General features: G+C 47.1%; 2 protein-coding genes and 1 non-coding gene across 8 annotated transcripts; 1 reads left to right on the forward strand and 2 right to left on the reverse strand.

Annotated features, from left to right (window-relative positions):
• Window positions 1–6,424: 6,424 nt before the first annotated feature.
• Window positions 6,425–14,462, reverse strand: CUNH17orf58 (chromosome unknown C17orf58 homolog). 4 transcript variants are annotated; one of them, XM_042032242.1, is made up of 5 exons: window positions 13,947–14,462; window positions 10,008–10,637; window positions 9,822–9,920; window positions 8,084–8,275; window positions 6,425–7,538 (listed from the first exon to the last, which is right to left on the reverse strand). In XM_042032242.1, the coding sequence occupies exons 2-5, from the start codon at window positions 10,489–10,491 to the stop codon at window positions 7,351–7,353; spliced, it is 963 nt and encodes a 320-aa protein (XP_041888176.1). In that variant the 5' UTR covers window positions 10,492–10,637; window positions 13,947–14,462; the 3' UTR covers window positions 6,425–7,350. The 4 variants fall into 4 exon arrangements, with proteins under 4 accessions (XP_041888176.1, XP_041888174.1, XP_041888173.1 ...); XM_042032240.1 differs by lacking the exon at window positions 13,947–14,462 and adding an exon at window positions 12,466–12,868 and having other exon boundaries at window positions 9,822–9,902; XM_042032239.1 differs by lacking the exon at window positions 13,947–14,462 and adding an exon at window positions 12,466–12,868.
• On the reverse strand, window positions 14,349–14,421 carry TRNAR-CCG. The gene has a single exon. It is a non-coding gene; the product is annotated as a tRNA-Arg (tRNA).
• Window positions 14,463–16,511: 2,049 nt separating the features above from the next.
• KPNA2 (karyopherin subunit alpha 2) lies at window positions 16,512–22,793 on the forward strand. 3 transcript variants are annotated; one of them, XM_042032243.1, is made up of 11 exons: window positions 16,512–16,614; window positions 17,320–17,435; window positions 17,533–17,670; window positions 18,082–18,170; window positions 18,954–19,222; window positions 20,367–20,461; window positions 20,546–20,809; window positions 21,439–21,672; window positions 21,752–21,934; window positions 22,043–22,192; window positions 22,296–22,793. In XM_042032243.1, the coding sequence occupies exons 1-11, from the start codon at window positions 16,512–16,514 to the stop codon at window positions 22,386–22,388; spliced, it is 1,734 nt and encodes a 577-aa protein (XP_041888177.1). In that variant the 3' UTR covers window positions 22,389–22,793. The 3 variants fall into 3 exon arrangements, with proteins under 3 accessions (XP_041888177.1, XP_041888179.1, XP_041888178.1); XM_042032245.1 differs by having other exon boundaries at window positions 16,580–16,642; XM_042032244.1 differs by lacking the exon at window positions 16,512–16,614 and adding an exon at window positions 16,670–17,010.
• The last annotated feature ends 3,057 nt before the right edge of the window (window positions 22,794–25,850 follow it).

A 25,850-nucleotide genomic window follows, 5' to 3' on the forward strand; every position in this document is an offset into this window, starting at 1 on the left:
GCCAACCGAAGCGTGTGACATTGTCAGCGCTTGTGCTGACTGTCATGGACTCACTGTGCCTTTGCCAGCGGGGGTAAACCCCAGAGAGCTAAAAGCCTTGCAGATTTGGCAAACGGATGTAACTCACATCCCAGAATTTGGTCGGCTGAAATATGTGCACGTGTCTATTGACACTTTCTCCTCGGCTATGTGGGCTACTGCTCACACTGGAGAGAAGGGCCGTGATGTCCTTGCCCATTGGAAATTGGCTTTCTCAGTTCTGGGCGTGCCAGCTTCTGTGAAAACCGATAATGGTCCTGCCTACGCCTCGGAGAAGACGCGGCAGTTTTTACACCTATGGGGTGTAGACCATACCTTTGGTATCCCACATTCTCCTACTGGCCAAGCCATTGTCGAACGTGCTCATGATACCTTGAAGCGTGTTTTGGACAAACAGAAAAGGAGAATGCATGGAGAAACCCCACAGAGCCGACTAGCAAAAGCTTTGTATACAATTAATCACCTTACAGTACCACAAAATTCAAATAATCCTGTTATTCTGAATCATTTTCTCTCATTGCAGTCTTCAGGCGAGACACAACTGCCCCGGGCAAAAGTCTGGGTACGGAATTTACTCACTAACCAGTGGGAAGGCCCACATGAGCTTATCGTTTGGGGTCGTGGGTATGCTTGCGTTTCCACAGATACTGGGGTATGGTGGCTACCTTCAAAATGCGTTCGCCCTGACCTACGGCACCAGAGGCAGAACAGGCAACCTCCAAATGATGACCAGAACGCCAACCATCCAAATGGCGACCAGAATGTAGATCATCAGCCTAATGACTCTTCTGATGATGACCAAGATGTCAACCATCAGGCGGATGGTCCTTCTACAAGCAGAGACTGGGATGGTCCTTCCACAAGCAGAGACTGAACTTTAAATTTCTTGTTATGGAGTCAGATAGTTAAAGCCTTAGGGACATATTTAGAATTAATAACTGATGTAGATTTCTATTTAGGATTAATAGTAGAGTTGTTATCTTATAAAACAAAAAGGGGGAATTGTAGGTACAAAAATGCTGCTAGCAAGGATTTTCTTGCTATTTTCTAAGTCCGTGAGAGATTTTTCTCTCTCACAGAAGAGGTAGCAGGGAATGTAAACAACCAAGCCACCTGCAACCTTGGAAAGTCTTGTTTATGGTATAGTAGAAAAATATTTTGGCAATGGATGTTTTAGGATTTTAGCCAATCACCCCCAAGTCCAATTAGACTATGAAGAAAAAAGTCTATAAAAGAGTTTGTAAAATAATTAAATAAATCAATCTTGCTGCACAGTTCCTGCCTGCTGGATCTTCTCTCCTCCTCCTCCCTATGGCTGCAGGACACGGTGATATACCGTAGGAACCAGGCCTGCGGTAATAAGTACCCATTACCACCTCGACAGTGCATCACTGACAGTACTGGACAACTCAAGATGCTATGATTCCCATTCACAAGATGATTCATGAGCTGGAGAGCCAAGGGGTGATCAGCAAAACCCACTCACCCTTCAACAGTCCCATCTGGCCTGTGCGCAAATCTGAAGGAGAGTGGAGATTGACTGTGGACTGTTGTACCTGGAATGAAGTGACTCCACCATTGAGCGCTGCAGTGCCGGACATGTTGGAGCTCCAGTACGAGCTGGAGTCCAAAGCAGTGAAGTGGTGCGCCACTATTCACATCGCGAATGCATTTTTCTCCATTCTTCTGGCAGCAGAGTGCAGGCCTCAGTTTGCCTTCACCTGGAGGGGTGTGCAGTACACCTGGAACCGACTGCCCCAGGGGTGGAAGCACAGTCCCACCATCTGCCACGGACTGATCCAGACTGCACTAGAAAAGGGTGAGGCTCCAGAACATCTGCAGCACATTGACAACATCATTGTGTGGGGGAACACAGCAACAGAAGTATTTGAGAAAGGAGGGAAAATCATCCAGATTCTTCTGGAAGCCGATTTTGCTATCAAGAAGAGGAAAGTCAAGGGACCTGCCCGAGAGATCCAGTTCCTGGGAGTGAAATGGCAAGATGGACGGCATCAGATTCCCACTGAGGTCATCAATAAGATCACAGCAATGCCTCCACCAACCAACAAGAAGGAAATGCAAGCTTTCCTAGATGCCGCAGGCTTTTGGAGGATGCATATTCCTGAGTACAGCCAAATTGTGAGTCCTCTCTACCTGGCTACCCGCAAAAAGAACGATTTCCACTGGGGCCCTGAACAGCAACAAGCCTTTGCCCAGATTAAACCGGAGATCGCTCATGCCCAGTCAGGATAGGACCAGAGGTGAAGAACGTGCTCTACTCTGCAGCCAGGAGCCATGGTCTGTCCTGGAGCCTTTGGCAGAAGGTGTCTGGTGAGACTCGAGGCCAACCACTGGGATTCTGGAGTCGAAGCTACAGAGGGTCCAAAGCCAACTACACTCCGACAGAGAAGGAAACCTTGGCAGCCTATGAAGGAATCCAAGCCGCCTCAGAGGTAATCAGCACTGAAGCACAACTCCTCCTGGCACCCTGACTGCTGGTGCTGGGGTGGATGTTCAAAGCAAAGGTTCCCTCTACCCACCACGCCACCAATGCCACATGGAGCAAATGGATTGCTCTCATTACACAGCACGCCCGTATCAGAAAACTGAATCGCCCTGGGATTTTGGAAATAATTACAAATTGGCCTGAAGGTGACAACTTTGGTCTCGGTGACAAAGAAGAACAAGAACAAGTGACACATGCTGAAGAAGCTCCACCGTACAACCAACTACCATCAGAAGACACACGCTACGCTCTTTTCACCGATGGTTCTTGTCGCATCGTAGGGATGAAACAAAAGCAGCTGTATGGAGTCCCACATGATGGGTTGCAGAAGCTACTGGAGGAGAAGGTGGATCGAGCCAACTCGCTTAACTGAAAGCCGTTCAACTAGCCCTGGACACTGCTGAAAGAGAGAAGTGGCCAAAGCTCTGCCTCTACACTGATTCATGGGTGGTAGCCAATGCTCTATGGGGATGGCTGGAAAAGTGAGAAAAGGCTAATTGGCAGTGTAGGGGAAAACCTCTGCTGAAGAGCTGCTGAAGAGTGGAAAGACATCGCTGCCCGAGTAAGAAAGCTAGTTGTGAACATCCACCATGTAGATGCTCATGTCCCCAAGAGTAGGGCTAATGAGGAACACTGAAACAACAAGCAGGTAGATCAGGCTGCAAAGATAGAAGTGTCACAGATAGACTTGGATTGGAAACATAAAGGAGAGTCGTTCCTAGCTCGATGGGCCCATGATGCCTCAGGTCATCAAGGCAGAGATGCCACCTATAGATGGGCACGAGACCAAGGGGTGGATCTAACCATGGACAGTATCTCCCAGGTTATCCATGATTGTGAGACATGCGCTGTGATCAAGCAGGCCAAGCGGGTGAAGCCCCTGTGGTATGGTGGGCGATGGTCCAAATACAAGTATGGAGAGGCCTGGCAGATTGATTACATCACACTGCCTCAAACACACCAAGGCAAGCGCTGTGTGCTCACAATGGTAGAAGCCACCACTGGATGGCTGGAGACCTATCCTGTGCCTCACGCTACTGCCCGGGACACCATCCTGGGCCTTGAAAAGCAAGTCCTTTGGGGGCATGGTACCCTTGAGAGAATTGAATCTGAAAATGGGACTCATTTCAAGAATAGCCTTATCAACACCTGGGCTAGGGAATGTAGCATTGAGTGGGTGTACCATATCCCTTACCATTCACCAGCTGCAGGCAAAGGGGAACGGTGCAATGGATTGTTGAAAACCACCTTGAAGGCACTAGGTGGGGGAACTTTTAAAAATTGGGAGCAGCATCTAGCAAAGGCCACCTAGTTAGTTAATACCCAAGGTTCCACCAATAGAGCTGGTCCAGCCCAATCTGAATCCCTGTATACAGTAGACAGAGATAAGGTCCCAGTGGTGCATGTCAGAGGTCTGTTAGGAAAGACTATGTGGAGGAATTCTGCCTCGAATACAGACAAAACCATCTGTGGGGTTGTTTTTGCTCAGGGACCTGGTTGCGCATGGTGGGTAATGCAGATAGATGGAACAACACGTTTTGTACTGCAGGGAGATCTGATTGTTGGGTGAAAACCATCTGTAATGTGAAATGCCTGTATACCACTGCTTGCTGAGTGTCACTGTCACTGTTTGTACATAGCTGTATATATGTATGTATTAATGTGTGTGTAGAGTTAGAATACATTAGTTTGGTCATTGAGCCAATGATGTGGCATAAGGGGTGGAATGTCTTGGGGTGACTTTATAATGTTGTATCCCATCAACAGCATCAGCCATTCAAAACTACCACCACACCACAGGAACTGATGGCACAACTGATTATGAAAGCCAGAGCAGACCTCTGTACCCTTGCGGGGTGTGATTTCACATGCATTTATTTGCCATTGAAAACTGGTGTTCTGGAGCACTTGCTCCAGACGAATGAACACCTCCAGTTTGCTCTGGACAGCTACCCAGGCAAAATCTCAATTCACAATCCAAACCAGAAATTGTTCAATTCGGCAATTCACTTGGCTCCAAAAGAACTTCAAAGACAAATCCCTTTCAAAGCTCTAACAGTCTTTACAGATGGTTCAGGAAGTTCTGTTAAATCTGTGATGACTTGGAAGGACCCCAGAATGCAGATGTGGGAGTCTGATGTCCAGGTAGTGGATGGTTCCCCACAGATTGCAGAACAGCCAGCCGTAGTTAGAGCTTTTGAGAGGTTTGATGAACCTGTTAATTTGGTGACAGATTCAGCTTATGTAGTCGGAGTAATTGCCAGAGCAGAACACTCTTTGTTAAAGGAGGTGTCCAACCCTAAATTGTATAGCTTGCTTTCGAAGCTTGTTTGTCTATTCTTCCACCGAAAGCATCCCTTCCACGTGATGCATGTGAGGTCACACACTGATCTCCCTGGGCCTGTTGCCGAAGGGAATTGGAGGGCAGATGCTCTTGCAATGCTGGTACAAGTTCCCAATGTACCAGACACATTTGCTCAAGCAAAGCTGAGCCATCAATTTTACCATCAGAATGCTCCAGCCCTTGTGAGAATGTTTAAACTGCCTAGAGACCAGGCAAGGGCAAGTGTGGCAACCTGTCCCAACTGCCAAAGCTACCAGGTGCCATTGTTGGGCTCCAGGGCTAACCCCTGAGGCCTACATAGCTGTGAAATCTGGCAGACAGATGTAACAAGTCCCTCAATTTGGAAGATCAAAATATGTATACGTCTCTGTGGATACATTTTCCGGAGCTGTCTTCGCACCAGCCCATGCAGGAGAAAAGGCAAAGGATGTTATGAAACATTTTCTTCTTGCTTTTTCTACCCTGGGTGTCCCTGCAGAAATAAAAACTGATAGTCCTGCTCCAGCTCCAGACCTCTCAGCCACTCGGGGCTGTGACAGACGGGGACTTGTTGCTCAGCTGCTGTGGGAACATTTCAGGGAGGGACCTTCCAAGCAAGAAGGGAAAGATAAGAGGACTTGGTAACACAGGAAGAGAACATGAAATAAATGGCTTTTCAGGCTCCCAGAGCAACATCTGCATCCCAGTGTTTTGTGTCAGTTATGGGCACTGAACTCGGGCTTGGGATGTCCTTAGCGCTGGTGTCCTGTGCTTGTCTCTTCCCAGAGACAGTCACAGGGAAATACATGTTGGGTTTGTAACCACATTTCACTGGGTTGGAGCAGGATGACAGGAATGGGGTTTGGCTGCTGCTCTGGGCAGGGGGATGCCTGGAGGAGTTGCTGTTTAGTCCCTGGACTTCCCCTGAAAACAGAAACAAAGAAACTCGAGATGCACATGTAACCCTTCCTCCTCCTGTCCCTTCCAGTCACTCCAAAGCTTTGATTCATTGCCAGAACAATCCTTCTGCCAAATCAAAACCCCCTCAGATTCTCTCAAGGAAAATTCCATCAATCCATGCTGTGCTCCATGCAAAGTTTTTCACATAGCAAAAGTGACACTGTATTTTTTAGGTAGACTCACACTGTGAGTAAATTTCTGTCCTCCAGTGAGAGCCTTTTGGGTCCCAAACACGGGATGTTTGCTCTCGATATTTGTCTCCATATCAAAAAATACTTGATGCAGCGTGGCCTGTCCCATCCCCTGCTCCGTGGCTTTTCAGTGACACTAAATCAAGCTGCAGAAGTGTGTGATGAGTACACTGTGTCAAAACTAGCTTTGTTTCAAAACAGAAAACGCTTCTATAGAAGCCACTGCTTCCTGTGGCAGGTCACATCATATCACTGCGCATGTGGGGTTTTAAGCTATACTGCATTTTTTACATTTCTTAATAGAAATATGTATCAACTCCTCAGCCAACTTGTCGCACAAGGAGATGACTTTGTGTAATATCATTACATAAGCCTTTTGGGTCTTCCAGAACCCATGAGACAGTGAAAGCAGAACCTCGTGCATTTTATTGGTTTCTTTTACAGACTTCTTATCTGCGAATACTGACTGGGAACAACAAACATCTCAATTCCACCACATTAAAGGTACTAAAATAGTGACTTTTTGATTTAAAAAGTAACTTTACCAATGTGCAAGTACAAGCTTGGCAATATTTCTCCTGGGGAATGGCATTCAGTACAGCTCTGGGACAAAATGCCCAGGCACATGCAGTGTGTGCAGCCTGTGCTCATTTCGCATTTCCTGGCATTTCGCATTCCCTGTGCTGTCGCTTGTAAACCCAACTGGGCATTTGTGTTGTGCAGTTCTTGATTTGCTTTCAGTCAGCAACATACTCAAATCATTACACTCTATTCTGTATGCTTTTTGTGAACATCCAGCTCTGCTGGAAGAATGGTGTAATTTTCAGAAGTACCATGGACATGGTTGAAGAGACAAAAATAATACAAATGGTACTTGGTGGCTTTGGTTTCTCTGAAATCGAATGGATGTGATACTTTAGGCAGAACTGTGAAAACACAGTGAACATCCTGTGTAGATAAAGCTGTGGTATCATCTAATCTGTTCAAGGTGAAGGGTTCAAAGTGCAGTTATTGTGTACTGAGGATGAAGCTGCCAGAATTTTGCATTACAGTTACTACAGATTATTCAGGGCACACTGCAGCAGGGGAAGCTACAATAACCTGTGGCTCTGAAAGCAGCTGGAGCAAATTCATGGCCAGTTAACATTCCCTAGACTGACTTCTGTGCTAAACCTCACCAGGGGTGCCTGCTTGAGGCACCCAGTGTTTGCTAAAGCACAAAAACAGGTGTTGGATCGCAGCCGGTTCCAGACGAGAGCGCTGCCCACGGCCAGGTGTGCTCTAAGTGTGGATCCCGCTGCTCCCACGTCCTGGACGGAGCCCCTGGAGCTTTATGGACACTTGGAGCGTGCTGCCCGCACCCTGAGATCCCTTTTCCTGTTGAATCTCCTGACATAGCTGCTGCTGCTCCCGACCCAGCCATCCCCTGGCCGCAGCCGCCTGCACAGGGCTGGCAGCAGCTTGGCGGGCACCTGCCGGCGCTTGTGGTAGATGTGCCCCATCACGATGTACCTGCTGCCTGCAACAACAAAAACAAAAGAAACGGGGCTGCTGAGCCATGGGGAATGGGGGGTCATTCCGAGGGCACTAGGGCTGGGAATAGAAGTGAAGTTTTGCCTGTGGAAACATCCTGAACAGGGGGCTTCTACAGTGGCGTCCTGAGCTCTGCTGGGACCTGTGGGTGGTGCTGGCATGGAAATGATGATTTACTGTTGGGGGAAATGCTGGTATTTGATAATCTTGCACTTAGAAGGAAAACCGAACTACTTACAAAGACACCAGCTTAAACTCCTGCTTGTATTGTTCTAGGAATCCCGAAAACTTGTCATCATTTTGGAACTGGACAAAGTTAAGAAAGGGCTATGCTGGTACCTGACTTCTTAATGCAGTTGGTTTTCTTGCGAAAGTTTTGAGAAACTTGGATGGAAAAAGGCCTCCACTTTGAGTAAATACTTTTCTTCCAAATTTTCCCAACAACCCAGGCTAAGCCTAATAAAGTAGGGCAGACTAAGATTGCAGTGCATGCAGAAGAATAGCAGAATGGATTTAGCTGGAATGATTTACCAAGTTTAAGGTCTGGACATGGTTTACTGCAGTTTAAAGTATCCACAACCAGGATGTGAACTCGGAAGAAGGCAGCGTCAGGAGTGACATACAGGCGACTCATCTTGTACAATCCATCACTGTCTACCAAGAGGGTAATCCAGCGAACTCCATTCCCCAGGCTTTCCAGGTTATAAACAATTCCATTCACTGCTGTTTCAAGGGAGAGAGAAAAAAAGGAACAGATTTTACATCATGGCAATTTTCAGGGTATGTGTGAAGGCTGTCATTTAAAATGCTGTAAAGGAAGTGTCAGCAGGAATCCTTTGACTCAGGAGTGGGCAGTAGGAATTGCTTCAAATAATCACATTTGGTAAGGTGATTGCCTTAAGTTTTGCTGCTTTGCAAACCTTGTGCTTTACAGGTCCGAAATGTTTCTTAGTGAAGAAAGTGATGGGTTTAGTACCATTTTCTATCCTGATATATAAAAAGTGGGCATATTTACCTAACAAAGTAAAATTCTCAAATTTAAAACTTCCCAATGAAGTACAAAGTAAATGAAGTACCGAGCTGGTAACTCAATGCTTTGGCTTTTGAAATAAAAGGCCCTTGTCATACCAAGACAAAAGGGCACCAAGTAAGTTGTGTTGGGAGCTCAGACAATCACTTCATGCTGTTCTCCCAGTCTCTGGCTCTGGCAAGTGCTGAGCTGAGTGCAGGAATGGGTAAACAGCTCCGTGCTAGTGGGGAAACTGCACCTGGTGTTACACCTGCATCAGGGGGAGAACTCTGATTCAGTCATTTATTCTTTTATCTGCACCGTAAATGTAAAGAAAGGAAAAGCTCTCTGATTGCCACTGTGGAGCCTTGGCTTATCTGTTGCTCAGACTTTTTCCTACCTGTCTTTTCAATTTAGGAGCAGAATAAGGCTGCTGTTGGTTAAGGGCTAAAACACACAGAGGTCGGGTTGCTGTGAAGCCCATGTTGGACAGGAATGCATGAGAGTGGTAAAAACCAAAGCAGGACAGCATTTGTAGAAAGCACTTCTGGAGTTCTCCATTTAGACAAAACAGATGTCTCCTAACGTGTTTATGTTCTACAAATGGAAACATCTGTTACCACTGGGCTTGTATTTTCCTTATCTCTTAAAATACTGTGAGAAAAAGTTGGTATCTGTTTCACAACTTCATAAGCACAAGGCAGGGTTTCAGTCAGAAAATGCTTATCTTTAAACAGTCTGTACAAAAATACCAGGCTGATTCCTGCCACCTTTAGTTACATCAGCGTAGACACAAGGACTAAAGACACTGAATCCTAAGGAACTTCAAGAAGAATCCTCTCTAGAAAGAGGTTTACAGAAATAAGAGTCTTATTTCTGTTTGCTTTGCCATTTTATTTTAATTTCAAACTTCAATCCCCAAAATCAAACTTGTTCTGAACAGTAAGAGATAAATAACACAGCTGCAATGTTTAATCTAAGAGTATCTAAAACAATTGGTCTTTTCAGTTCCATTGACCAGTCCCAAGGATACTCTTCCTCCAGAGGAAACAAAAAAAAGGGCAGTACTAGCCCAAAGTAGGGAAAGTGTAAGGTAAGTATGTTTATGAAGAACTGTGATGGGTCCATTTTGAATATTCGGTAATTATTTAACATACTTACTGTATCTTAATCACAGTATTTTAAAAGCATAAGTGAAGTATCAGTGACAAGTGGACAGAAGGTGCTCTGTCCCTGTGGGTTGAGGGGGACACCACCTACCAAACTCGCTGGCACAAAAGGCCTCCACTTCATCCTGCTCCTTCCTGCACTCAGTCAGACACACCTTCTCCTTGTCACCATCTACAACAGGAACACAGACTGAGGGACAGCAATGGGCTCTTTGGGGATCTCTCATCCCATTGTGCCCCCCAGCCTTTGGGAAGTTCTGGGCAGCCTGTCCCTTACCTTTCCTGAGCATACCCAGGTACATCGAGCTGGGTGACCAGCGGTTGGTGACCCAGGAGGGTTTGGGGATCCTTGTGAAGGGGTCAGGGTGTTTATAGGGGATTGCCTTCCCTGGTCGGTTGAAGTGGTGCAGTGTGTTAGGATCATTTGACTCCTTTGTTCCAGAGTCTGGAAAATGATAAACTTCCATCAGGGACATCATCTTTGGATGGGAAGGTGCGGCGTGGAGGGCGTGAGCCCACACGCTGTTGGCAACCTTGGCCAGCCGCCGGTCTGTGTGCTTCCTGTTGGCCTGGCCAGAGTCGGGGGGGGTGGGAGAAGCCCCCTGGGTTGGGGTCTCCAGGGGCAGGACCCCTCCGTGCTGCCAGTGCTGCTTCCTCAGCCCAGTGCTGTTTTCCAGGGAAGGCTCAACATGTTTCTTCTTGTTGGACACGAGGGAGGGGATTCCCGGGGGCTTTGGCTGCTGCAGATGGGTGGGAGGCATTCCCAGGAGCTGGCCTTCCCTGGCATTCCTGCTGGCACTGCCCGTGCCCCTGGCTGGCACTTTCACCTGGCCATGAGCAGCAGCTGCTGAACTAAAAACATCTTTGCTAAGAGCCTGGCCGGGTTTCTCAGCATAGGGCAGGGATCCTACAAACAAAAAAGGAGAGAGAAAATCAGCGTTTTAAGTCTTTTATTCCACGTGCTTCAGAATGGGAAGATTTGAGGCTGTACTCTGTAAGTGAGGCCTCCGACAATTAGACAAAAAGCTGATAAATAGCTCGACAGATGAACCACAGTAGAGCTCCTCATTCCTCTGTACTCTGACATGGAAGGCCCAGTACAGGGAATGCAGCTGTGTGAGCAAAACAGGAGATTTGCATTTTTACTTTATTATTGTTGCAAAAAAACCCCAACACAAACCCTTTTCTCAAACCCCTGAATCTCCAGGGAGCATCTGAGGAAACAAGGTTCACGTTGCCATTTGGGATGCTTGTTTAAAAGACTGTGACAGCAGAACTATTTGGTTTTCCCATCCATGGGATGCCTCTGGACAATGTCATCCAGACTCTCCAGCAGCTTTGGACACTACTGGAAAAGTCTTTACCCACAGTTTTGGCTCTTTGACTTGTGCACTATGGAGTATATAGTAGCAGTAATTAGGCTAGTGCTGCTGAGTAACAATTATTTCAAGGCTTTGCTTAATTTGAGAGGACAAGAGTTGAGAAAGAAAGGAAGCGTCTGGGAATCCAGTGAAAAAATAACTTAATGGCACTGTTCCCGCAAGCTGGGTAGTCACCTACACTTTCATTTATATCTTCACCTTGATCCCTTGAACCTCACAAAGCAAAATGACCAACATTTTCAGCCTGGCAGGAGAGAAATTTCCCCTGGCAGTCCATTTTCCTTTTCCTTTAGCCCTTCCCTGCATGCCTGGAATGAGCCAGCAGAGTTTTCACACGGTTCACCCACACACAGCCTCTGCCTGATGTTCACAGCCATGGTTATTCTGTGTAGGAGGCTGATCCCAGCTCCTTGTGTGAAAAGAGAGATTCGACATACACAGATGAACAGTGTCCTGGTTTATCTCCTATAACTGACTCAAGTGCTGACCTTGCCACTTCTCCCCCTGTGCTCTCACCAGCTGCTGTCATGGGAAAGATTCCTTGATATTTGGGCTGGCCACCCGTAAAGTCCAAAGAATGTCCATAGAGAGAGGGGTGGAAGAAGTCCAAGCTGCAGACAGCAGCAGGCAAGGGGGGTTTGGAGATGGTTCAGTATGAAGCTGTGCCCTCTGAACAGGTGTCTCAGACTTGGGTGTGTAAATGAACTCTCCTACCACTTTATCACGCCTTTCCCGTCACGGATTGTATCAAGAAATAGTTCATTTTTCTCTACTCAATCTGTTCAGGACCTTGAGATTCCTCCTCTTGTACCAGCATATTCCTGTCTGATTGTTGCAGCCTAAGAAATATGACTGCAACATAACCAAATCCCAGTGGAACACATGTAAATGCTATTTCTGTTCTGTCAGTGAGGCACTAAAACCCAAATAAATCCACTCAGGACAGCTTGCTGCAGGCACACAGGGCACACTGAGCATGCTGAAGTCAGTCAGACACCTGGAGTTACAGATGAAAGGGAAAAAAAGAGAAAGATCGTATACAAATTATAAAAACAGCAGATGCAGAAGCAAATCCAACTTCACCTGCCACTGATGGCTGGCAGGACAGAGCACCAGCTCCCTGCCTGCTTCTGCCAGGTGCTCTTAATTCTTCCCAATGCTGACAAATTAAATATTGCAATTTACAATCCCATCCTACAAACACGTTGAAATGTTTCTTTCTTGAGCCCTTACTTGCTGAAAAAGCTACAGCCTGGGGGGCTGCTCAGGCAAGAATTTATAGGAATGTCTTTAGCCTCCCCTGATTCCCAAGGCAGACATGTCCCAGCCCCACTCAGAAGGTAACAGACTTACCAGAAGATGAGCTAATGACAAAGCAGAGGAGCCAGAACACTTGGGTTGTCATTTTGAAGTAAAGTTTTTCCAGACTCAAAATGAAGTGGAGTCTTTTATGCCCTTCCCCCGATTCATGCTAATGAGAGGCAGCTTGAGGGGAAACGGGAATCATTCACTGGACAGCCCACTGGAGCAAGACCAAGCTGCTGCCTCCACCAGCCCTGCCTGGGAGGAATGTGCTCCTTCCCATCGGGACACAACCCCCTGGCTGCATCACCTGTGTCCTGGGAATAACACACCCATGTATGGTTTTGGCAGCAGATTTTTATTCTGGGGAGAGTCTTGCCCTCCTATGGCACTCTGTAGAGAAAAATCATAGGGAACAAGTCTGGTTTTGCTGGCTATGGAGAACTGCATTCTGGAGAGGAATTGAAACATGCTGGAACACACCAAACCCCTGGGATGCAGGGTCTGTAAAGGATGTGCATGGCAATGGAACATATCTAGGGATTTCTGGCCACCGCCAGTGATACAGCTGCTAATCTCCTCTTTTATGCTAAGGAACCAGCTTCAGTGATTCTTTTCAGACTGAAAAATGCAGTAGTGACTGTCCAGTCCAAGGGAAAGCTCTGCTGATCCCATACAGCTTTAGTTTTAAATCTCTCTTTGCCAACATGAAGAACTCTGCAAATTTTCACACACCAAGCCAACCCAGATTTGGGTGACTGAATTAAGAAGGCTTATTTCTAAGTGACCTTATTGCTACACAAGATTTCCATTGTGATAGTTTAACTCACCAGCTGCTGCTGGGTGCTGTGGAAGCTGCACATGACTTTAAGGGACAATGAACAACTTAAAAACTCCATAAAGGCACTGAAAGGCTCCTGAAACCCACCCTTGACAGAAAATCCAACCCTCAACAATACCTGTGGCATGGGATTCAGTGTTGCTTAGTTTAAGCAGTTTGTTTTTTCCTACCTTAATTAAGCATTTCAATAGGATTTCTAAAAGCTCAGGGCTTTGTCTCCAGCAGCGATGGCTGAAGATACAGAAAATTCACCAATTAGTGTGGAAAATAAATGACATTTCAACACATCTATTACTCAAGGAATTACATTTCTACTGCAGCACTTATTAATCCTTGTTTTCCTCTGTTGTTTGGAACATTTTAATTCCAGAAGTATCCCAAGATAGCTATTATGGGAATAGGAATGTAAACTGAGGATGAGAGAGAGGAGGGCTCCTACATTTCTTTTGCAACCAGCAGGTACCTGCAGCAAGCAGGAGAAGCTGAAGTGTGAGTGCTTGTGCTGGGGAGGGAGGGAGGGAGGGAGGAAGGAGAAGGAGGATGGATGGATTCATGGATGGATGGATGGATACATACACGTAGCATCCCACAGACCTATATTCCAGGGATTTTTCTGTTGAATTAGCTGGTGGCGTAATTCAACCCTCATTCATGTACGGCTGTGTCTGCACTGTTTCCCCAGGCTCTTTACCTGGACAGGAGCAATCTCCATTAAGAGCACAGCAGTGGTGTTTGCAGTATTCCCAGCATTCCAGCAGCTCCAGGATGCTCGAGCAGCTGAGATGGAAAAGCTTTCCCAGCGGGGCTGGGCAAATGAGGGACCGACAGCACCGTGGCCATGTCCGGGCCCGGGAGTTCTCCCAGCTGGGGCTCTCCCAGAGATCCCGGGAGGGGAGCTGGAGCCACCGAAAGGAAGCCCGCGGGAAGCACGGAGAGGGCGGCAGCCCCAGACGGGACGCAGTGCCAAGAGCGGGGAAGGGGCCCGGGGGCGGAGGCCAGGCCCGGGCAGCTGCGGGCAAAAGAGTCGCGCAGGTCCTAGGTAGGGCTGGCACCGCGGAGCCACCCGCGGTAGGGCCACAAAATACAAACGACACGACCCAGATGGGACTCGAACCCACAATCCCCAGCTCCGGAGGCTGATGCCTTATCCATTAGGCCACTGGGTCACCCAAGAGAAGTTGCGCGAGCCGCGTAGTAAGAAGCCCGCCCGGCCGACACTGGCCCCGCCCCCCGGAGGCCGCCATGGTCTCCTTGCTAGCGGCGGGAAGGCCCCGCCCCTTCCTTCTCGCACGCCATTGGCCGCAGTGTCCCCAGGCCCCGCCCCGCAGCGCGTGCCCACCGCCCCGCCGCGCCCTAGAGCGTGTTCCCGCCCTCGGCGCGAGTGCGTCACAGTCAGTCGTGAGCTTGGGGGGAGTTGGTTGGGGCTGCCTCACTGTCCCGGGGAGCTCCGGCCACCGCCGGCCTCCTGTCCCGCGTCTTTAAACTTCCCCTCATGGGCTCGGCCGTGGTTCCTGTGCTGTGGCCGGTAACTCCATCCAGCCCCGGCGGCTCCACACTCGGCCTTCTCCCCTCAGGGACCTTCCCTCTTCAGGGCTCTGTGAGACCTCACGGCCCTTTTCCCCGCCTCACACACACCCTTCGCTGCCCCATAACCTCAGCCCCTGCTTGGCTGCTGTCCTGCCCCAACTGCCCAGTCTCCCTCCACCTCTCTGTTGCTTCACTGTGCTGGTAAGAGCCTTTGCAGCTGTCACCTCCCTCACAGCCCACATCGCCTGCAGCACCTCGCATGCAGCCCCCTCGGGGGTCTCAGGCACTGCCAGCCCTCTCCCTGCCCTCAACACCCCTCCCTGCACCCGGATTTCACTGCACCAGACCATGCACTGCCAGCGATTCAATACCCAATGGAATTTCTTCATGCCAACCCTCCAATCCTTCAGGAGAGCAGGTGTTTTACCTCCATTTCTGCTTTTGAACTGCCTTTTTTTTTTTCTGTCAAACTAGTCTTGTCTTGTTAAATATCTCCATTTGTTAGTAATGTGCTTTCTCCTCTTCTCTGCTCTTGTTTTTGTGGGTTTTTTTTACAAAGCTCAGCACTGTAAGGCCCAAAACCAGCTGTATGAGATGTCACTGGTAATTCCCCCTCCTCAGCAAACATCCTGGACACCTATGTGCACCTACAGATCAGTATAAGTGGTTTAATGTGATGGCTTAGCACACAGATGTATGGATGTGCATCCCTGATGCTTCTCTGAGTTCTACCTTATAGGTGTCTTGAAATGTTAGAGTTGCTGTCAGAGTCGCTGTCAGAGTCATGTTTTCCCTACAGTTTTATAGTTTGAATTATATCTCCTGGAAGATCAGTATTCTTTTGTATTCCATCCCTCATGAGCAGGCCAAACCCATTGGAAACAATCCCATGCCTTTTCAGGCCATGACACAGGGGCAGGAATCCTTTTCTTTTGTTACTCTGTATGATTTGGTTTTCATCTGTGCTGATAGCTGTAGAACTGCTTTCAACTACAATCTCATATCCCCTTTTCTTTACATTTCTGTGCACCACATTTCTAGGAGACATTAAGTGAGTCATGGAGCCATGGAATCATGGAATCACAAAATGGTTTGGGTTAGAAGGGACCTTAAAGCTCATCCAGTTCCACCCCCTGCCATGGGCAGAGATACCTTCCATTATCCCAGGTTGCTTGGAGCCCCATCCAACCTGGCCTTTGATACTTTCAGGGATGGGGCAGCCACAGCTTCTCTAGGAACCTGTGCTAGGGCCTCACCACCCTCACAGGAAAGAATTCCTTCCTCATATCCCATCTAAACCCACTCTCTTTCGGTTTCAAGCCATTCCCCCTCGTCCTGTCACTACATGCCCTTGTCCCAGGAGAAGCCTGTGGTGCCCTGCCGGTTACTGAGGCAGAATCTGCACTCTGCGTGAGGGAATGGGTGTTTCTGCCCAAAACCGCTCAGAACGAGACCCCTCCAGGGATACAAATCCCCCACCCCGCTCTACCCCTCCAGTCCCGCGATCTCGCCGAGCCCAGCCCCCCGCACTACAACTCCCGGCGTGCCCCGCTCCGCCCCACAGAGGCTTGCCGACATTGCCCGCGCGGAGCGCGCCGGGAGCTGTAGTACCGGGGCGTGTGTAGACGTCACGTCCGGCCGGCTCTTCCGGGAGGGCGTTCCCCGTCATCGCGAACCGGGCTGCTTTCAAACCGGCCAATCAGAAGGCTGCTTTGGCTCGAACTGGCCAATGGCAGGGCGCGGCCGCGGGAAATTTAAATGCCGCGTGGGGCGCCTGTGGGCAGTGGCAGCGTGCGGCAGCAGCGGAGCGATCGGCAGTGTCCCCGGCCGAGGTGCGGGGCTGGGATTGAGAGGAGTCGGGTATGGGGCGGCGGGGACGCGGGCCCTGCGCTGCCCTTAGAAAGGGCCGTGCTCCGCCGGCAGTCCCTGCTGGGACCTCTTTCCGGAGGCTCTCAAGTCTCCGCTGTCTACACTGGGGCTGACAGGGCTGGTGTATTCCCCGGCAGGCTGTTGCTCCGGTGGGGCTGTGGCCGAAGCGAAGCCAGTTTTTATACAGTGGGTTACGCTGGGGATGGCTGAGGTGCGGTCGTTTGCCTTGTTACCCGTGTAGCCGTTGTTATGTGCTGCTGGCTGCACCGGCACGGCAAACGACCTCGGGGCGAGCTTCCCAGTGCGAGAGCTCGCTGTTCTCGTCTAGAAAGGTCAGGGTGGGATCCTGTGCAGTACAGGTACGTTACAGTGAAAATAGTCCTTAACAGTGTGTGTGTGTTGCCTGTAGGGAGGAAAATCTATCTTGCTCCTAAAAATAATAACTAATAGTGTTTGGTTTAAAGTGTCTTAAAATCGCGTGAGTCTTCTGCTTTTGTGTTGATGGTGGAGCTTGTAACATCTGGCTGTTTAAAGAGACAGCTGTGGATCAAGTCTGATGTTGTTACAATATTAATACAAGCAAGTGCCTCTCATTCTTGAGTATTGATCCAATTTTCAAAACTTAACTTTTGTGGAGCAAACTTGCTGTTTCTTTGCTCTGTTTTCAGGCTTGTTTTTATCTGTCCCGCTCAAAAATCTAACAAGCAAGATGTCTACTAATGAAAATGCCAATATACCATCAGCTCGACTGAACAGATTCAAGAACAAAGGAAAGGACAGCACAGTGAGTACTCTGGTGCAATTAGTACTTTAGCCAGCCATTGTCTCTTTAAACCTAAGTTTCAAAAGCCAAGAACTTACTCTGAATGTTTATTGTCCAGGAAATGAGAAGGCGGCGCATTGAAGTCAATGTGGAGCTGAGAAAAGCTAAGAAAGATGACCAGATGCTTAAAAGAAGAAATGTGAGCACTTTACCAGACGATGCTACTTCTCCCCTTCAGGAAAACAGAGGCAACCAGGTAAGCGGGCACTTGGAACAGACACGCTTGGAGGGTCTTACAGTCTAAGCTCCTGCAGCCAGGCCAGCATGAATCCCTTCTTGAGGGTGGGACAGCACTACTACATGTGCATTAGCAGCTCAGGCCTGTACTATCACCCCTAACGAACAGCACTCTTAAACACAACTGGCTGAAGCTACGTTTTAAGCCTAGCAAAACTGGTATGAAGTACTTGGTTAAGAAAGGTTTCAGCAGGTCAGATAATTGTTGATAAAGCTGAAGCTGATGAGGTTTTGAAATATGTCATGGTGGTGGTATTAAGGGAAGTGGCTGTAAATTGGGGCCTATTCATGGTATTGTGTAAGAGCCCTCTGTGGTCAGGAATACGCATGACTCTCCAGTGAAGCATTCATGTAACTTTTTCTTGTACAGGTTTTGGCACACTGGTCAGTTGAAGAAATAGTCAAAGGAGTTAATAGTAATAATATGGAGCTTCAGCTGCAGGCTACTCAAGCTGCCAGGTAAGCAGTTCAGAGGAAACCAGCTCAGCTGTGCAAGCCACTAACTAGGCAAGGTGAGAAAGGCTCATAAGTTAAGTGGCTGCTTATGTCTTACCAGGCAGTATTTCAACAAACACCTAGTCTTCTATACAACGTTGAGGTACCCATAACTTAGGCATAATTTTATTGAGACCATGTTGCTTTTGAATATTTAAAGTGCCTGAAGAAGAAGTAATTTGCTCTAGTGGTGGCAAATTAAGCAGTAGTCACCTTAGATTTAAAGGAGTAATTATAGTAAATCCTTTGTTAGAGCAAAGGTACCTTTTAAACTGCGTTAACACTTGGCTCTGATATGTATGGGAGTGTGGTGATCCACCTTAGAATAATGTGAACAGTAAGGTGACTGGGGTTTGAAGCTTGCTAAGCTTGTTTCTCCTTCCAAATCTAAAATATCCTTTAGCAAGCTTGCATATTGCTGCAGTGCTGCTCCTGGCAGTCATTAACCTCTCTGCTGAGAGGCCTCTAGCAATTCAGATGTTTTATGACTCTTGTAGATCTATTTTACTTCAGAGTCTGAACAGAACCTCTCACATAGTGAAGACATGCCAAACCCAATGTTAACAGAGGCCTAGGAAGCCAGCGTTCAGCTTGTCTGCATTTCTCCTTCATGTTGTATTGTTGTATTGCCTTCTCTGAATGTTAAGATAATGCTAAACGTTTTTTATGTGGTGCTTTTAAGACTTTAATTTGTTGTTCAGATGTCTGCAGGCAAAAATAATGCTTCCTGTTTGCCTTCCTCCTTAGGAAACTCCTCTCAAGAGAGAAGCAACCCCCAATAGACAACATAATTCGGGCTGGCTTGATCCCGAAGTTTGTCTTGTTCCTGGGCAGAGCAGACTGCAGCCCCATCCAGTTTGAATCTGCCTGGGCTCTCACCAACATCGCCTCTGGCACGTCAGAGCAAACCAGGGCAGTGGTGGATGGTGGGGCAATTCCAGCCTTCATTTCCCTGCTGGCCTCTCCACACATCCACATCAGTGAGCAGGCTGTGTGGGCCTTAGGGAATATTGCAGGTATGTCCATGTGCTGCACAGCTCAAATTCAGACCTGTGCCCTTATCTGAGGTGGGAGGACATCACTTCTGCTGTGCCATGCTCTGTGCTGAGCTGCTTGGGAGCTCTGCCCTAATGGCTTTCCAGTCATGACATGGCCAGCATTGCAGAGCATGCTGCAGGCAACTCTGTCTTCAGACCTGGTATGAGAAAGCTCATGCAGTGTCTGGCACAGTCTGTGGGTTGTATTGTGGGTACTGCTTCCAGATTTCAGCTCAGGTTTGATGGATCTCTGCTACACCAGAAACCTTTTTCAGGCATCTCAGTGTTTTTATGACTCAGCAATGAGCTCTGCTCTGTGTATTAAGTAAGAAGGGGAAGGCAGGAAGCAGTGACTCAAATAATTGTGTATGTGATGGCCAATATCCCTTGCTTTGAAACAGTTGCTTGCTGGTGGGAAAGTATTGATATACTGCAGTTTTTCATGCTTCTTTCAGGATTACTTGATCTGCCTGTGTTGGATCCAGTTATTAAAAAATGGCTAAAATAAATAATATAGTTAAATATTGTACCTGCTGTATTAGAATTTCCAACGGCTGTGCCTTAGAAAACAGTGAATCTTCACACAGAGAAAATTATCTTGTTTAAAACAGCCTTGTTTGAGTGGGGTTTTCTTAAAGTTTGTCCTTAGAATTTTAAACTTAATTATAGGGTATTTGCTATACATTGCAATAGAATTCTCAGTCAAACTCTGACATTCTATCGGCATTATTCTGTAGCATCCAATCATGCAGCTGATGATTATAATGCATTTCAAGTCCCATATTGTGGGGAAAGCTCTGTTCTAGTGTAGGACTTAAAATTGTCTTCAAAGAAACACACAAGACTCTGCATGGTTATGAACTCTTAGGAAAAGCTGTATAGAAAACATACTCTGCATTACCTCTTCTTCCAATGCAAAAGGTTAAGCGCAATGGCTTGATTGAACGTGCTTGTCATGTGACTTAACCATGGCAGTAGTCTTTTTGTCCTCTCGTTTCTTCTTATTTTATCTAGCCATTCTTAAGGAGTAGAAGAATTAATCCTCTAACACACACTGGTTCTGTGTACACATGTCCCTCTTTTTCTGATCTTCACCTGGCTTTTTTTCTTGTTTTTTTTCCAGGTGATGGTTCTGCCTACAGAGACCTCGTTATTAAATATGGTGCAATTGAGCCACTGCTAAGTCTCCTTGCTGTTCCTGACCTCTCTTCCCTGGCTGTAAGTGTGCAGAGCGATTCAAGTTACAATTACTGAGTAAAACCTAGATAAACTATTGCTAACCATTTATTTCAACTGTGGCAGTCTGGATATTTGCGCAATGTTACGTGGACCCTCTCAAACCTATGTCGCAATAAGAATCCTGCACCTCCCATAGAAGCCATCCAGCAGATCCTTCCAACTCTAGTCCGGCTCCTACACCATGATGACCCTGAGGTGTTGGCAGACACGTGCTGGGCAATTTCCTACCTCACAGATGGTTCCAATGATAGGATAGAAGTTGTTGTGAAAACTGGATTGGTGCCACAACTTGTGAGACTCCTGGGATGTAGTGAGCTGCCAATAATGGTAAGTTATTGGATATGCAGGCTGTTGTTGCTTGATTTGACTCATGGCTAGAACTGCAGTTACGGAGAGTAGTGTCCATGTAACTGAGTGGTTCTTTTCATACATAAGTCAGGTGCCTGTTCTAATTTTTGTGAAGGGAGACTTCGGTTTCTCTTCTGCCTGGGTGCTGCCCTGCATAAGACAGACTGCTGCTGGTGATGACTATCAAGCTGCTTTATATAATCATTGGATTTACCTCACAGGCTAGCACAATAGTCAGCATTCAGTAAAGCTTAACTTTAAATTGCTGTTGCAGATCCAGATTCTAAGGACAGTGTTTACAAGTGTTGTCTGTGCACACTATAATTAGAGTATAATAAAACTGCATTAGTATTTAGCAGGTAGTTTCTCTAAGCTCTGTTGTGGGTGGTTGTTTGCAGACTGGCCTTGGAAGGTGTGCAGTCTTTGCATGCAGACGTTGGTGCCTGCCTGTGGAATGCTGATGATTAGCCCAAAACCCATTGTACATAGCAGATCATGCTGTTAATTGGGAAGGTTAGAGTGGATGGCCATCAAGTATGGCTGTATTTGCTATAATCTAATCTGGTTTTGAACAATTTTCCTAAATATCCTATTCATCTTTGTTTCAGACTCCCTCATTAAGAGCCATAGGAAATATTGTCACTGGTACTGATGAGCAGACACAGATTGTTATTGACTCAGGAGCACTGGCTGTCTTTCCAAGTCTCCTTTCTCATAATAAAAACAATATTCAGAAAGAAGCAGCCTGGACAATGTCCAACATCACTGCTGGGCGTCAAGATCAGATCCAGCGAGTTGTAGACCATGGTCTTGTGCCTTATCTCATTGGTATTCTGAGGAAGGTAAACAAAGCCTATATTTACTCTGTTGAGCCTTTTCCTATTACCTCTGTGTTCAAACACTCTGCTCTTACCTTTGCAGGGGGATTTCAAATCTCAGAAGGAAGCTGTGTGGGCTGTGACGAACTACACAAGTGGTGGAACAATTGACCAGATTGTGTATCTTGTTCAGGCTGGTGTTCTTGAACCCCTACTGAATCTTCTCTCAACAAAAGACAGCAAAACTGTGCTTGTTATCCTGGATGCAGTTTCCAACATCTTTTTGGTATGTGGATGCAGTATGCTTGATTATTGTCCACATTGTTGCTAATGGTTCTCCAGTAGTTGCTGCTATATATCCTTCCTGAGGTTATTCCACACTTTTCTCTTGCAGGCTGCTGAGAAGATTAATGAGACTGAAAAGCTTTGCCTCATAATTGAGGAGTGTGGGGGTCTAGACAGAATTGAAGCTCTCCAGTCACATGAAAATGAAGAAGTGTACAGAGCCTCATCCACCATCATTGAGAAATATTTCTCAGCAGAAGTAAGTGGCTTCAGGGGTCTTTTCCACTTTTATTTTCTATTCCAGCACTGTCTGCTAGATTAAAATGTTACTGCTATTTCAACATTCTTTTCTTTCCTTGTAGGAGGAGGAAGACCAAAGTGTTGTACCAGGTTCTACTGCTAACAGCTACACTTTCCAAATCCAGGACAATACCCCAAATTCTTTCAACTTCTAGATCTTGCATATACTGCAACCACCTACAAGTGGTTTAGCACACAAATGACTGCCACCTCTTTGTCTTACTAGTTCCTCTTGTCTTTACTGGTTTTTCTGTGTCCTGTAGCACTTTGTCCAACTGAAATGTACTTGAACAGTTCAAACTATATATATATATCTGTGAATTTCTAAGTGTAAACCTCATTCTTTGAGATATACTTGTAAATACTTCCTGTGTCTGTCCTTGTCAGGGGAAAGAATGCATATGAACAATTCAGGCCTTTCACAAAGCATTGAGCCACTGCTCTGCAGGCCTCCCCATAACCTTTTACCTTCTACATGACCTGTTGCAGTAATAAAGACACTGAACAGGCTTTTAAAGAAGACTTACTTGAAGTTCAATAAAGTGTTACCATTATATCACGTTGAACTGTGTCACTTGCTCTCTTAAGAGCTGCCTGCTGGGGGAAGTAAACTTAGTCAAAAGTAGATAATGGCATGAATGCAGGTCTAAACCATGAGAGATTCAATGCTGAAGATGGTGGATTTAAAACAACTTGGTCACCCCGAGCTCTGGTTTCTGCATACAGCAGCCTTCTATTACAGAACCAAGGAACTGCTGCTTGTCTTCAGATACTTCCTATAGAAATCTGTTTCATCTTACAAGGTGCACAACTGAGCTAAACTAGCTTCAGCCTCTTGGAGAAATAATTAAAGATTAACAGTGCTACTTAACTGTAAGTAATAGTTTGGAGGAGAGGTAAGTACAGCAGTTGACCAGTTCTATGCATGTTCAGGTAGCCGTAGGATAGAGCATAGGAAATGCTTTGAAGCAGTTGCCTGCTCTAGAGAGCAAAAATGAAGGCCTTGTCTTGGAATCAACTGTCCCTTTCTTTCTAAAGTCATTACATACAGGAACCCATTTCGTCTCTCAAGGGGGTTGTGCAGGGTGGGGTTTGGAGGGGAAAGAGTATTGAGTGGAGATGAAGAACTGTAGTTCTGTTTTCCAGCTTTTTAGAAGAACTTGGATTGAGCTATTTAACTTGAACCTCCCAGGAGTCAAATGTGCTGGGATAACTATTGTCTCAGCTCACGGAGTGTCTCTAGCACCAATGACGGTGCAGGAGAGGTTAGAGTTCAAAGCTAGATGTTTCACAAACATGACTAAATTGGACCACAGCATGTCACTTTTTAAATAAAAGATTAGGGGGAAAAATTCTGATATGTAGGCAATTCTCCCAGAGTTCCCATTGGCTTTGCTTCTACCTTTATGGATGGAGGGGAATAAAAAACTAAACAAATACAAAACAAAAAAAACCCTCTTATTCTGCTAGGTGAACCTGATAGAAGAATCTGGTTTTGTCTCCTACATTAGTAACCTTTTGTGTGCTTCTAAGTTTGTTTTGAAGTGCAGATACATAGAAAAGTGGATTTGGGTGTAACTCTTTGGCAATCCATGGAAGATCAGGTGTGCTTCATGAAGAATTCACTCTTGTGTGCTGCTAACAAAGCTTTCTTTAATTGGGTTATTGCTAATGTAGATGATGTCACTCTTACTTTCATTAGTGTGGGGTAGGTCTGCTGTTCCCTGTCCCACACTTGCTGGCCAATGACTGGAGGCTGGTCATCCATGGGACTTCTCTGGGTCTTGGGTATTGCTGGTTGTGATGTTACAAAGGGCAGCAGATAATTTGTCTGCAGCTACAGTCCTATACATCTTGTTAGCAACAATACTCTTTTGTGCAGAGCAATCCCTGTGAGTCACTGCTATGATGATAGTCCTGCCTGGGCTATTGAAGCTACGGGAGTTCTTGCATCCAGCTCAGACTGTGGTCTTGGTCACTGATGTAGCAGCAGGCTTTGCAGATTTTACCTGTCACAAAGGAGACTAGCTTGCAAAAATCACACTGCCCTCAAATGATTAACTATGACCTTCATACTTTGGCCTGTACCACTTTAGCTGTTTTTCTTTAACTCCAAAAAAGCTGCAGCATGTACTAAGCCTTATTTTAGGTGTCTCTAAAGAGGCCGAACTGGATCTGTGGTCTGTTCCCAGCCCTGCCTGCTCCTGTACTGAAGGGTGAGGCTGCAGGTGGCACCCAGGACCTCTGGAAGCAGCTGGGGGCAGTGCCAAAGTGAGAACAGGGCCACCACAGGTTCTACAGCTGCCCTGGGACCAGAGTCTGGTATTGCCACACTTTCCTTGTAATACTGGAGTCTTTACTCTTCTGGGGGAAAAAGCAACCAAACAGGGCATTTATGTGCCTGCTTTGAAGCCTCCTGTGTCCTTTGCTTTGTTGGCAAACCTCTACCCTTGACCTAAAACCATCATTTAGGAAAAATCATGATTTTCTGTGTGGAAAAACGAGGTTCACTCTCCTGTGAGAATTTAAAGGGTTTAATATAAAGACAATAAGAGACACATAAAATAAAGAGGTAACGGCTGGGTGCCTTGGTGCTCTGCCAAGAGCACACCTGATGCTTGAGGTGAGTCCTTTTTATACCATTGTTGGGGTTTTAGTTTAGTCCTAGTTTTTTCCTGTTAAAGGAATTTGTTCCCATATGCATGTTGCTAGGGGACAAATGGCTGTACTTAAGAAAGACAAAAAGCTGCCCATTGGGGCTGGGGTGGGCCTGGCTCCTCCTTTGTTTCACCTGGGTGTGGGGTCAGTTCGCTCTGGGCATTTGGAGAGAGAAGCTGCAGAGAAAGGAGCTGCTGGTGCTTCTTCTTCGGCCGTTTTTCTTTTCTGCTGGAAACAACGCCGGGATCCCAAAGCTGTTTTCCCTGCCCTGCTGGAGGCTGGGCGGTGGCCACCCTGCCCCCGCCATTGCTTCGAGCCTCCGCTACGCTGTAGCTGTGCTTGCCCTGCCTGCCCGACCTCCGGGGGGTTCACCGTTTGGATACATCTCGTCTGTCCTCTGGGATCTGTGCTCGTCCCTGCCACTCCAGCCCGCCGTTCCAGCCTGCTGTTCCCGAGGGTCTGGCCGGACACCGGGATCGGCTGCCCAGGCGTTTGTGAAGCTTCTTTGTCCCATCCCTTCCCGGGATCCCAGGGCACCGGTGCCGCGTGCTCCCCGAGCTCGCTCCGGAGCGCCCCCTGCAGCCGCGGGGGAACCATCGCACCTGCCCTGCTCACCGGGAGCCGCCAGCGCCCCTGCCGGCTGCGAGCGGAACTGCACCCGAGGGGAAAGGGCCTGACAGCCGAAAGGCTGGGACTGGGTTTGAGATTGCTGTTACTGCCATAGTTATTGTTGTTTTGTTTGACTGGTTAGATATATAATAGTAAAGAACTGTTATTCCTATTTTCCCACATCTTTGCCTAAAAGCCCTTGATTTCAAAATTATAATAACTTGGAGGGAAAGGGGTTGCATCTGCTATTCCAAGGGAGGCTTCTGCCTTCCTTAGCAGACACCTGTCTTTCAAACCAAGACAACCATTTTTACTGTCTGTTCTCTATTAATATTCAAACTTTTCCCAGA

The sequence above is a fragment of the Corvus kubaryi genome, unplaced genomic scaffold (assembly GCF_017639235.1).
Source record: "Corvus kubaryi isolate FWS band 111438036 unplaced genomic scaffold, C.kubaryi_AGA036_p1.0 37353, whole genome shotgun sequence".
NCBI classification, from domain to species: domain Eukaryota; kingdom Metazoa; phylum Chordata; class Aves; order Passeriformes; family Corvidae; genus Corvus; species Corvus kubaryi.